The 10,953-nt window shown below is 54.5% G+C and overlaps 1 protein-coding gene and 1 long non-coding RNA gene across 2 annotated transcripts in view; one reads left to right on the top strand and one right to left on the bottom strand.

Annotated features, from left to right (window-relative positions):
- The window catches only part of PCYOX1L (prenylcysteine oxidase 1 like), an 11,906-nt gene extending 2,337 nt beyond the window's left edge, over positions 1-9,569 (top strand). Inside the window, exons 3-7 of the mRNA XM_029943084.1 lie at positions 2,285-2,491; positions 3,927-4,101; positions 5,685-5,896; positions 8,029-8,169; positions 8,637-9,569. Of these exons, the coding sequence (XP_029798944.1) occupies positions 2,285-2,491; positions 3,927-4,101; positions 5,685-5,896; positions 8,029-8,169; positions 8,637-9,298 (1,397 nt within the window). The 3' untranslated portion in view covers positions 9,299-9,569. The remainder of the gene's footprint in view (positions 1-2,284; positions 2,492-3,926; positions 4,102-5,684; positions 5,897-8,028; positions 8,170-8,636) is intronic.
- LOC115294979 lies at positions 5,192-8,615 on the bottom strand. The gene is made up of 2 exons (XR_003910245.1): positions 8,483-8,615; positions 5,192-5,505 (listed from the first exon to the last, which is right to left on the bottom strand). It is a non-coding gene; the product is annotated as an uncharacterized LOC115294979 (long non-coding RNA).
- Positions 9,570-10,953: the final 1,384 nt, after the last annotated feature.

Below are 10,953 nucleotides of genomic sequence, written 5' to 3'. Positions count from 1 at the left end.
AAGGCAGGACACTTGGCAGTGCCAAGATGCCCTATCGCTGTTTTGACTGTCCTTAGCAGTCTGACAGAAGTTTGAGTTTGCCCCGGGTGGTTTGGACTCTACACACGAGAAAGAGGAGCTTCGTCTGAGGAGCACTTCACCCCCAGACTGCTGCGGGGTCAAATCTGAATAGCTCAGTGTGACTTTGGACCCTTTAAACCCCCCCCTGGCCCCCCCCCCCCCCCCCCCCCAGTTCCACATACTGTTCTTGCTTTGGAGAGCATGTTTCTGCTGCCAGGCAGAGCTCACTATTGAACATTATTTCCCCTGTGAAGCCTGGTCTCCATGTCTCCGGGCAGAACTCATTGCTTCCTCTTCAGGATTCCATGGAACATCGTTGCTGCACTTGGTCACACGCTGTCCTAGCTCACTGTGCAGGAGTCTGTCTGCCCACTCCCTGCCTGAGCTCAGGAGGACAAAAGCCCTGCTTGATTCACTCATGGCCCAGCATGTCTTACCATGGACTAGAGTGTGGGCGTCAGGTTGTGGGTGTTGAATGAGCCGGTTCTCAATGAGGTGAGCTCTTCTGCTTCCCTGTAGTCCTATGGGCAGCTTTCAGACCTCGCGAGAGCAGGTCCTCTGAAAAATGGGTGATTTGGTGCTCTGTCGCAAATGGAGGGAAAGGGTGCACACTGCATTGAAAAGGCTAAGGGTATTCTTGGAAATGGCTTTGTAAACACTGGAAAGGACCAAGTGGTTTGTTTTTGGCAGGATCTGGGGACATAGTGAGCCACGCTCAGTCCTTCAGCGAGGAGAGTGGAGGAGAGGGTGCAAGGAGAAGCCCCAGGGTAGAGGGAGTGCCGCAGGAATATGTGGGAGTGACACCTGACTTGTCTGAGGTGAGCCAGGCAAGCCAAGCTATAATCACAGGCAAGGGCCACAGAAGCGGTGAGGTGAAAGGTGACAGCATTCCTGACAAAGGGAGCAGCGCAGGCAAAGGCACAATTGTGAGACAGCCAAGTCCTCACATAGCCGAAGTCCAGGCAGATGAGAAGGTGGAGTGTTGGGGGCTGGGGCGGGGAGTGTGTACGTCAGTGAAGACCAGATCGTAAAGAACCTGTACTTTGGCTTCCTTGACAGGAGCTGGTGGTCTATCATGGGTCCAACATGGGTCTAGTAGGGACAGATCACACCAGATTTATCTCATTTTGTTTTTGGACCGAGTTGCAAGACCATCAGATGAGGGGGCAGCTGTGTCTCAGATACGTGGTGGGCAAACATTGTGGGCGGTGTGGCCGTCCAGTTCTGCAGCTTCCCAGCTGCTCTGCTGGCTTTGCCCCGTGCTCGCCAGTGTCAGCATCGAGATCAGGATCTGCCTGGACAGTGGTCCCTAATGCACCCCAGAGCCCACGTTGCCAGTGACACGTTTTTTATCAGTGACTTGAATGAGAACACCCACGGTGCATGAAACAAGTTCACAAATAGCAGGAAGGCAGGAGGCATAGTAAAGACAGGGGCTGATAAGATCCAAAAAGACCTCAGAGCCAAGACTTTGGAACAAGACTCCAGACGGGCATAGAGTGCCCTGCGTGATAGTGAGCAGCCCGTCATGGTGCATTCCAGTCTTGGCAAACACAGATGTAGAAGAGATTGAAGGGTCAGGTGGTAGGTTGCACTAGACCAGTGGTTGGCTGACTGCTTCAGGAAAGGGCCAGAGAATGAGTATTTTAGGCTTGGCAGTCCACAGTTCTGTTGCAGCTACTCGGCTTTCCCACCATAGCATGAAAGCAGCCATAGACAAGCTAAAGAGTGTGTCTGCTCCAATAAAACTTGTTTGCAGAAAGAGGCACGGGCCCGGATTTGGCCCACAGGCTGTAGTCTGCTGACCCCTGGACTGTGGTTCCAAACCCTGATCCAACCTAACAGCACCTGTCAGTGACCACGTTTTCACCAGTTCATAGTGAAATAAAAACAGGGACAACATAGTGAGTTTGCGTACAGTCGAATCTGTTCTCTTTAAACGATCGTCCAGAACTTTGAGGTGTCTTTTCTGCTCTTTCTGCTGCCATGGTGTCCTTTTCATGACAAAATGAGGGTTAGTAGGGGACAGTTTTCAGGTTGTCCTCTGCTCTCTTTTAATAGCTTTACTAAAAACGAGCCTGCAGGGTTCCTTTCTGAGATGTTATAAGCCTGTGAAACGCAAGGTCCTGGGAGCCACCAGCCCAGAGGGTGCGAGGGCGGACCTGCATCCTCACGGCCATGCTCTCTGTCTCTCCCCCCGTCTGCCTCCCGGGCCTGCTGACAGCCGTGGTTGGGGCCGGAATCGGGGGCTCCGCCGTGGCCCATTTCCTCCAGCAGCACTTCGGCCCCCGTGTGCAGATCGACGTGTTCGAGAAGGGGACCGTGGGCGGCCGCCTGGCCACCATCTCAGTCAACAAGCAGCACTACGAGAGCGGGGCCGCCTCCTTCCACTCCCTGAGCCTGCACATGCAGGACTTCGTCAAGCAGCTGGGTGAGTGCACCATCCCTGGGGGCTCCAGTGCCCAGCACCACAAGGCCACCAGCAGCCACTGGGCTCTTTCCAGATGGCCCCAATGGCCAAGGCCAGGGGGCCACATAGCCCAGTTTCCTCATTTGACAGATGGAACAGCTGGGACCAGAGAGGGGAAGGAACGTGCCTTGGGTTATACAGCGAATCTGTTGCAGAGCCCAGATTAGAACACAGGTTCCACTCCCAGGCTGGTTTCCTTTCCTTTCGATTGGCTGCCTCTCAATAGCCATAATCATAAGTGCTTCCACATGCCATGTGCTGGCCAGGTAGCTGGCATCCTTCTAGGTGGAGTGTAGGCGTTACCTCCCCTCCAGTCTTCCCTACCGCTCCACCCTCCTGCAGTACGGGTTATATCTCCTGAGGAGACAAAGGCTCAGAGGATGTCTACACACCTGAGCTGAGGCCCCGCAGCTAATGATTAAGAGAGTTCGATTCAGGCCCAGCAGCGTGTAGCAAAGCCACAAAGCCATAGACTGTGTGATGCACAAAACTCCGCTTCTCAGAAGGGATCCTGCAGGTGTACTTGAAGATGTGCTAAGTGGCACACACGGGGTTATTCATTACAGGGTTGTTCATAGTTGCAAAAGGTTGAAAATGTGCCAGGCCACTGGGATCTGAGAGTAAAAATTCAGACTGTTCAGCAGGCAGACTGAGGGGGTCCTTTACGCCCAAGTATAGAACAATTTACAAGACACGGTATATCAGGAAGGTGCAGAGTCGTGTATAGACTGTGGGGGGTGGGAGGAGGAAGCACCCCTAAATATATACACACGTATGAGTGCAGAAAATACCTCTGGAAGGATGCTGAGGGAATATTGCCCCTGGGATGGGGGAACTTAGTGGCTCAGGGACAGGAACTGGAGGGAAAGGCACAAAACCCTGGGACTTGGGGCAGGTCCTATAACCTCTAAGCCTCGGTCTCTGCATCTTTAACTGGAAGTGCTCTCACCTGTTCTGCCTCTTCCCAGGCTGAGAGAGGAGGAAGTGAGATGCTATGCCCCAGGGCTCTGTGAGCTGTATCATGTGGAAGTTTGCAAAGACCACTCCCCACCCCCACCCCGGGTGGTCTTGGCGTCCGAGGCCACCATCCGAGAGCTGTCAGTCCCTGGACATTCCGGGATGACATCTGAATTTCCCTCACTCATGACTGAGTGGATCCCTGTTGGGGAAAAAAATGTAAAATGGTACATGGTTTTCATTTTCATGTCTTTATTGACTAGCCATCGCCAGCCCAGTGCATTCATTTGCTGTTTTAAATAACCAGCAACATGAGCAGACCGTAGCATTCATATCCCCGCTGACGGAACCAGGCCGTTTGCATCCTTCAGGAGAACCCTACATTTCTCCTGGGGATCCCTGTGAGAGGGACCTGAGGGGCTCCTCCCTGTCTCCTCAGGGCTGAGGCATCGGCGAGAGGTGGTGGGCAGGAGTGCCATCTTCAGCGGGGAGCACTTCGTGCTGGAGGAGACGGACTGGTACCTGCTGAACCTCTTCCGTCTCTGGTGGCACTACGGCATCAGCTTCCTGAGACTGCAGATGTGGGTGGAGGAGGTCATGGAGAAGTTCATGAGGTATGGCAGGGCAGGCTGCAGGGAAGGTGCTCTGGAGGGAGCACGCAAGAGAGACAGGGAAGGACCCAGCTGGACTGTACGTTGTCAAGATGGAAAAGGGACTTGCTTGCGTGTGAGAGCCCTGCACAGGTCCGTCCTGGTCCACCCAGCAAGAGGAATGTACGCACTTGGTGTGGGAATGGGTCTCTGGTGTGGCCACACTAGCATTCCTTCCCTCTGCTAAACTGAGGCATGAGAGCCTAGGTTGCAAATGCAGCCACCTGCAGGGGGTGCACCTGGGATGTGAACGACTGAAATAGAGGGGCCATAGAAGAGGGAGCAGGGGCCCTGAGGAGCAAGGCCCCACTGAGGGGGGCCGCCAGCACTGTGCTAGAGGCAGCTGTGGCCGCGTGGCCATGCTCACCGCATGCGGTGAGTTCTTCCAGTTGTTTCATGTTTGAAATCTGGTTTTTCAAAACATGCAACCAGTTCATCTTCCAAGGAAGCGAAATGAAGCATGTAGAGGCCTCACGCAGCCTGTGGGCCCCCCACTACAAGCCCTGCCATCCCCCAGTTTCCCCATCTAGACCAAACTCCTATCTTAACCACCTCCCTCCTCCTTGGGTCCCCATCCCCTCCCCGACCCCTTCCAATAATGAGGACAAGTGGTCCAGTGTCACCCTATCCACTTCCCACGGTTCACCAACTCGCCAGCCGGCATCCCGGCTCTTCCCTGTAGGTGCTCCCCACCTCCTGGCCCAGACACAGTCATTCAAGGTGGCCCCCTGGCCTCCTCCACTCTTCCCACCTCCACAGCTATGCTTTTTACAGCACCTCTTCCTTCTATTTTCCAGGCATCCCCCAGAGTTTGTGTCCTTAACCCTCTTTCTTCTTATGTGTCTCTCCCATGTCAGTTTTACCCAAACCTACAATGCTGAGTTTTTTCTTATGTGGGAGAGGAACTCTGTCTGGATGTCCCATTGATAACCAGTCAACACGTTTACAAAGCAGCCCAGGCAGAGGCAGTTGGAAATCTACCAGCAGATGAGTCCCAGACTAGTAGTCCCTGAGACTGGGGCAGGGGGGATATGTGGAGGGACAAGACGTGAGGTTGGAGCTGCATGAGAGCCTGTTGGATGGAACCAGAAGGGAGGCCGGTCTGGGCTTGCCCAGAGCAGAACAACGTTGGTGGGAGACAGGTGCCATCAGGTCCAACGTGGCCCCAGAAGCCAGCGCAGAGCCACAGCTGCTGGAGAGGGGGCAATGTCCATGGGGGCGGGCCATGGCTCACTGCCTGGCAGTCCCACCCAAGTGAGAAGCAGGCTGTGCCCTCGGAGAGGTGCCGGAGTTGTCATTTAGCAGAGCTGTGATGTCAAGCCAGGTCCAGTGTGGATCCAGGGTATCCGTCCACCTTTTGCACTGTCCCTGTGGTTGGGAAAGGACCACCATAGTCAGCAAATAGGCCGAGGAGCCAGCCTCCTGTCCCCCCTACATGGAGAGGAGGGTCGGGTCCCTGCTGGGGCTCTCAGGTGCAGTGAGCCCACAGTGGGTGGTCAGCCAAGACGTCTTTCTGCACAAGGGCTCCTCCTCTGCGTGTCTTCCAGGATCTATAAGTACCAGGCCCATGGTTACGCCTTCTCGGGTGTGGAGGAGCTGCTCTACTCGCTGGGGGAGTCTGCCTTCGTGAACATGACCCAGCGCTCTGTGGCCGAGTCCCTGCTCCAGGTGGGCGTCACTCAGCGCTTCATCGACGACGTCGTCTCTGCCGTCCTGCGGGCCAGCTATGGCCAGTCCGCGGCGATGCCTGCCTTTGCCGGTGAGCCTCCCCTGGCCCCCAGAGCCTGGAATGGGCTGGGCTCCCCGTAACAAACTCACTTTTACCAGGCTCAGTACAGTTGCCAGAGCACCTTATTGCCTTGACCCTATTTGATTCTGGCATCGCTCCTCCAGGCTGGCAGGAGACAGTGTTCACCCTGCTTCTCAGATGCTGAAAGGAAAGCTCAGATCTACAGTCCCTCGTGTTCCCACCACTTCTACTGCTCCCTCTCAGGAACTGCCCCATGGGCAGGTCAGAGCCCCTGGGTATTCATCTAGCACGCATTTCCTCCCCCCAGCTCATTACTGGGGCCAGCGGGCATGTGCTCCCCCTGCCGTCCTCCAGCGCGGGCTGGGCCCGTCCCTCCTCCTAGCCTGCTAACATGGGAGATTCAGGTTCATGGTCCTCTTCTTGACTACACACACTTCCACCCACTGAGTTCTGAGCAAGAGCTCCAGCCCAGACCTCCCCCCAGGCCTGCAGACCTACACGTCAGGTGCGCCCTTATGCCTCCACCACGAGGCTTGGTGGGCACCCCATGTGGCCAAACCTGAACTCCTGACCTCTCCCTCCAAGCCTGCCTCCCCTAAAGTCCTCCGAGCTTCGTTGGTAGTAGCTCCTTTCAGTGGCTCCAGCGAAAACCTTGACCTGTTTTTTCCCTCCTATCCTCCATAAGGTATGTCAAGAAATCTCATCTGCTTTGCCTTCCACATATATCCAGAGCCTGGCCGCTTCCCACCGCCATTTCCTCCCTGGTCTAAGGTTGGCATCCCTGACCTGGATTGCCGGTCTCCTGCCAGACCCCTCTCCCCCTCCATCCTGCCCCGTTCCCCCTCCAGGCTCTTCTCCATATATCAGCTGCAGGATCCTTTTAAAACAAAAGACACATCATGTCAGGCTTCTGTGTAGAACTCTGTTAAGGGCTCCCACTTGCCTGCAAGGAAAACCCAGAGCCCTTCCTGTGGCCTTCAAGGCGCATCCTGGCTGGGGCCCCACCACCTGCCCGCTCATTCATCCCCAGTTCAGCCACTCCAGCCTCCTTTCATGTCTCCGGCATTCTAGACACGCCCCCCTCGTGGAGCTTTTGGGTGGCCTTCCCTCCACCTGGAACATTCTTCCCTGGTAAAATCTCGAATTGTGCAGACATTCCTTTTCATCCTTGGTATGGAAGCTACCCTACCACCCCACCCCTGCCCCCAGCAGGCCCAGTCCCCCTACCCTGCGGCCATCAGCTTCTAGCCACTATTTCATCTGCTTCTTTCATCCTTTCCCACTAGAATGTAGGCTTACCAGGGCTGGAAGTTCCATCTCTATTGTTTACTGGGGTATCCCAAATACTTAGAACAGGGCCTGGACCATTAGAAACGCTCAGCCCATTTTTGTTGGAGAAATGAATGAAAAGGTTTGTATTTAGCAAGCACCTCCCACAGGCCCAGCATGCAGTTCCTCTGACTGCTGGCCTGACTGCCTCCCTCCAAGCCTTCAGGTCCTGCCAAGCCTCCCCTCAGCGAGGCTCTCCTGCTCGCTCTTCCAGCATCTTGTGTGTGCCCTTCAAGATATAATCCATATACCGCACAATTCACCCTTTATATTTTTTTTTAAATATTACTTTTAAGTAATCACTACACCCAACATGGGGCTTGAACTCACAACCCCAAGATCGAGAGTTCAGCCACCATCTGAACCAGCCAGGTGCCCCCAATTCACCTATTTAAAGTGAACAACTCCGTAGTGTTGAGTGTCGCATCCATCATTGCAGTCAATTTGGGGATATTCTCATTACCTCCAGAAAATCCCATGACCGTGGCCATCACTTCCCCAGTAACCCCCTGCCTTCTAACCCTGGGCCACCACAAGTCTACTGTGTTTCTGTGGATTTGCCCCTCACTGGACAGTCTGTACAAATAGAATCCTACAATCTGTGGTCTTTTATAGCTGGCTCTGACACTGAACATATTTTTACCTCACAGCATTGTAAACTACGTTGTATTTGTGTATGTGTTGTCTCTCATTGTCCATGTTGGGGGAGTCTTGGCCTGAGACAGAGGCCCAGCAGGCAGGATGGTGCTGGACTCCAGCCCCATAGCCCAATAGTTCTGAGAACCCACGGGCCACCCTCCCCCTTTGCCCAGGAGCCATGTCACTAGCTGGGGCCCAAGGCAGCCTGTGGTCTGTGGAGGGAGGCAACAAGCTGGTTTGTTCCGGTCTGCTGAAGCTCACCAAGGCCAATGTGATCCATGCCACAGTGACCACTGTGGCCCTGCAACAGACAGGTGAGTGAGCAGGGCAGGGGGCGTGGCCACTCCATTCCTAGACCGGGACCCTTTCCCACCCCACCCCTAAGCCCTGGTCTTTGATCCCCTGGGGAATGGTTCCAGCAAACCCACGGGGAGCCCCAGCACCGCCGAGTGACACCAGAGGGCACTGTCATCCCAAGTCCACTGTCAGAGCCAGAAGGCTGAGACTTGCATTCATCTAGCCCAGTTCGTTTGGCCACAGAGGACTTCGAGCCACAACCCTGTCCAAGTCCACAGAGCAGAGCTGGAGCAAAAGCTCAGGTCTCCCGACTCCCAGTCCAGTGCTCACCCCCACACTGGCAGAAAAGCCCAGGCCCTGCCATCTGGACAGCCCAGGTGCGGCTGGAGTCTCATACCCACAGCACTGGGCCCTAGGTGGAGACCAGTGGGGAGAAGCCAAGAAATAAATGGACTTGTGTGCTCTCTCGTCTCTCTCCTTCCAGAAGGGAAACCCTTGTACTATGTGGAGTATGAGAATGAAGTGGGCAATGGCTCTGACTTCTATGACATAGTGGTCATTGCCACGCCCCTGCATCTGGACGACAACAGCAGCACCATCACCTTTGCCGGCTTTGACCCGCCCATAGATGCCTTCCGGGGCCCTTTCCAGCCCACCGTCATCTCCTTGGTCCATGGCTACCTCAACTCTTCCTACTTTGGTTTCCCCGACCCTAAGCTTTTCCCCTTTGCCAGCATCCTCACCACAGATTTCCCCAACTTCTTCTGTGTCCTGGACAACATCTGTCCCGTCAACATCTCAGCCAACTTCCGGCGGAAGCAGCCTCAGGAGGCAGCCGTCTGGCGGGTGCAGTCCCCCAAGCCCCTCCTGCGGTCCCAGCTGAAGACCCTCTTCCGCTCCTATTACTCAGTGCAGACGGCCGAGTGGCAGGCCCACCCCCTGTACGGCTCCCAACCCGGCCTCCCGCGCTTCGCCCTCCACGACCAGCTCTTCTACCTCAACGCCCTGGAGTGGGCGGCCAGCTCCGTGGAGGTGACGGCTGTGGCCGCCAAGAACGTGGCCCTGCTGGCCTACAACCGCTGGTACCAGGACCTAGATAAGATTGACCAAAAGGATTTGATGCACAAGGTGAAGACTGAGCTGTGAGGGCTCCGGGGAGAGCCCGGAAGATCCATCCCTGCAGAAGATGGATCACAGCGCCCCCCAGCGGCCACAGCCGGGCAGGCTGCGCTCGCCTGCCCGGCCGCTTTCCGGCCCCTCATGTGACAAGCTGCTTCTCCTTACAGCGTGGGTCCAGACGGCCCCGCCCTCTGCCTGTCTATCTTAAGGACTTTCACAGTGTTTGCTTCTTTTTAAGGAGGAGAATGAGAGAAGGGAAGGAAGTTCAAGTCCGTGTATTCATTTTATTTATTTTTTTTAAGAAGAAATAAAAATCCACCCTCTCCAGCCGCTTCTGATTTGGTTTTCTAACTAGAACACGGGGATAACTGGGAGGAAACATGGGGAAAGAATTTCGAATTAGATTTCTTTATTGTTTTTCCCAAAATGCACGGGAGGCAACACCTGCAGTGAAATACAGGTACAAGGTGGTACCAATAAAGTAGAAGTAAGATCAGAACACCAACACACGATCATAGCTCCCATGTACTGGGGGCTTGCTAGATGTGAGGTACCTAGCCGTGAACTTGCTAGACATCACCCACACCTCTCAGCATGGCATATCGGGAGACATGATTATGATAGGACCTAAGGAAGATATGGTTACCTCAGTGGAGAAGTTAGTACAGCTCTGAGCTTCCTGACAACCAGTGGGGAAAGGGAAATACACCAGGCCACAGGAAGAGGAAAGCTTTTCCTCGGCACCTGGAAGAGTGGACCGTTCTGTCCATTATGCAAGGGTTGAAGAGTCACACGGTGGACCTTCTGTGCAAGAATCCCAGTTCCTAGATGGTGGGAATATTTGCTCCAGCCAAGGAAAGGAAGAAAGGTGTCAAGATGGAGTTCCTCTAAGGTGAGGCCAAGGCTGATGCCCAAGTCCCACCCAGACCTGCTAAGTCTGACTCTGGGGGAGGGCCCAGAAACCAGGGGGACACAACACTGCCAGGAAACACTGATACTGTGGCTTTCCTAACAGGAATAGCCCCAGAGGTCACCGGCACACTTCCCCATTCTTTAGAGATGGCGGGAACATCCCAGCAGGAGGAAATAACTCAGGCGAGGTCTCACAGTGAGTCCCTAGAGCTTAAGTCTGGAGCTTCTGGCTAAAATTAGTTGAATTCAGCATGGGGCAAAATATCCTTCATGTAGATGGAAGCCCAAATTTGCTTTGAAGATTTTGCTATGCCGAGGTGACGGTAGTGGCAGTGGAGAAGAGGGTGCCTTTAAAGGGCACGTAGCATGTATCTGTCGGTTATTATAGGAATTATGAAGCCAGCACAGCGGTAAGAATGCCTGTGGTTGAAGTAGTAGAAAACCAATCTTAAACTGGCTTATGCAATAAAAAGGTTTTATTGGTTAGGAAAGTCCATGCACAGGGCACAGGACAGGCACCAGGTCCATGCTGTGACAGCGCCATTTCTCCTCTCCTGGTCAAGGATGGCTGCCAACCGTGTCCAGGGCAAGAGGTCTCTCACGGCTGTGAATCAGAGTGGGCTCTGGGCCAACCCCTGCTGAACCAATTCTCAGCAAATGTCACGTGCTGATTGGTTAAAGACTCAGCTGCTGGACCAGTAATCAGGACACGGGATGAGATGAAGCTAATTGGCTTAGAACAGTCTGGTCCCTCCCCTGGAGCAGACTAC

Source organism: Suricata suricatta, chromosome 6 (assembly GCF_006229205.1).
Source record: "Suricata suricatta isolate VVHF042 chromosome 6, meerkat_22Aug2017_6uvM2_HiC, whole genome shotgun sequence".
NCBI lineage: Eukaryota > Metazoa > Chordata > Mammalia > Carnivora > Herpestidae > Suricata > Suricata suricatta.
This window is presented reverse-complemented; position numbering and strand designations above follow the sequence as displayed.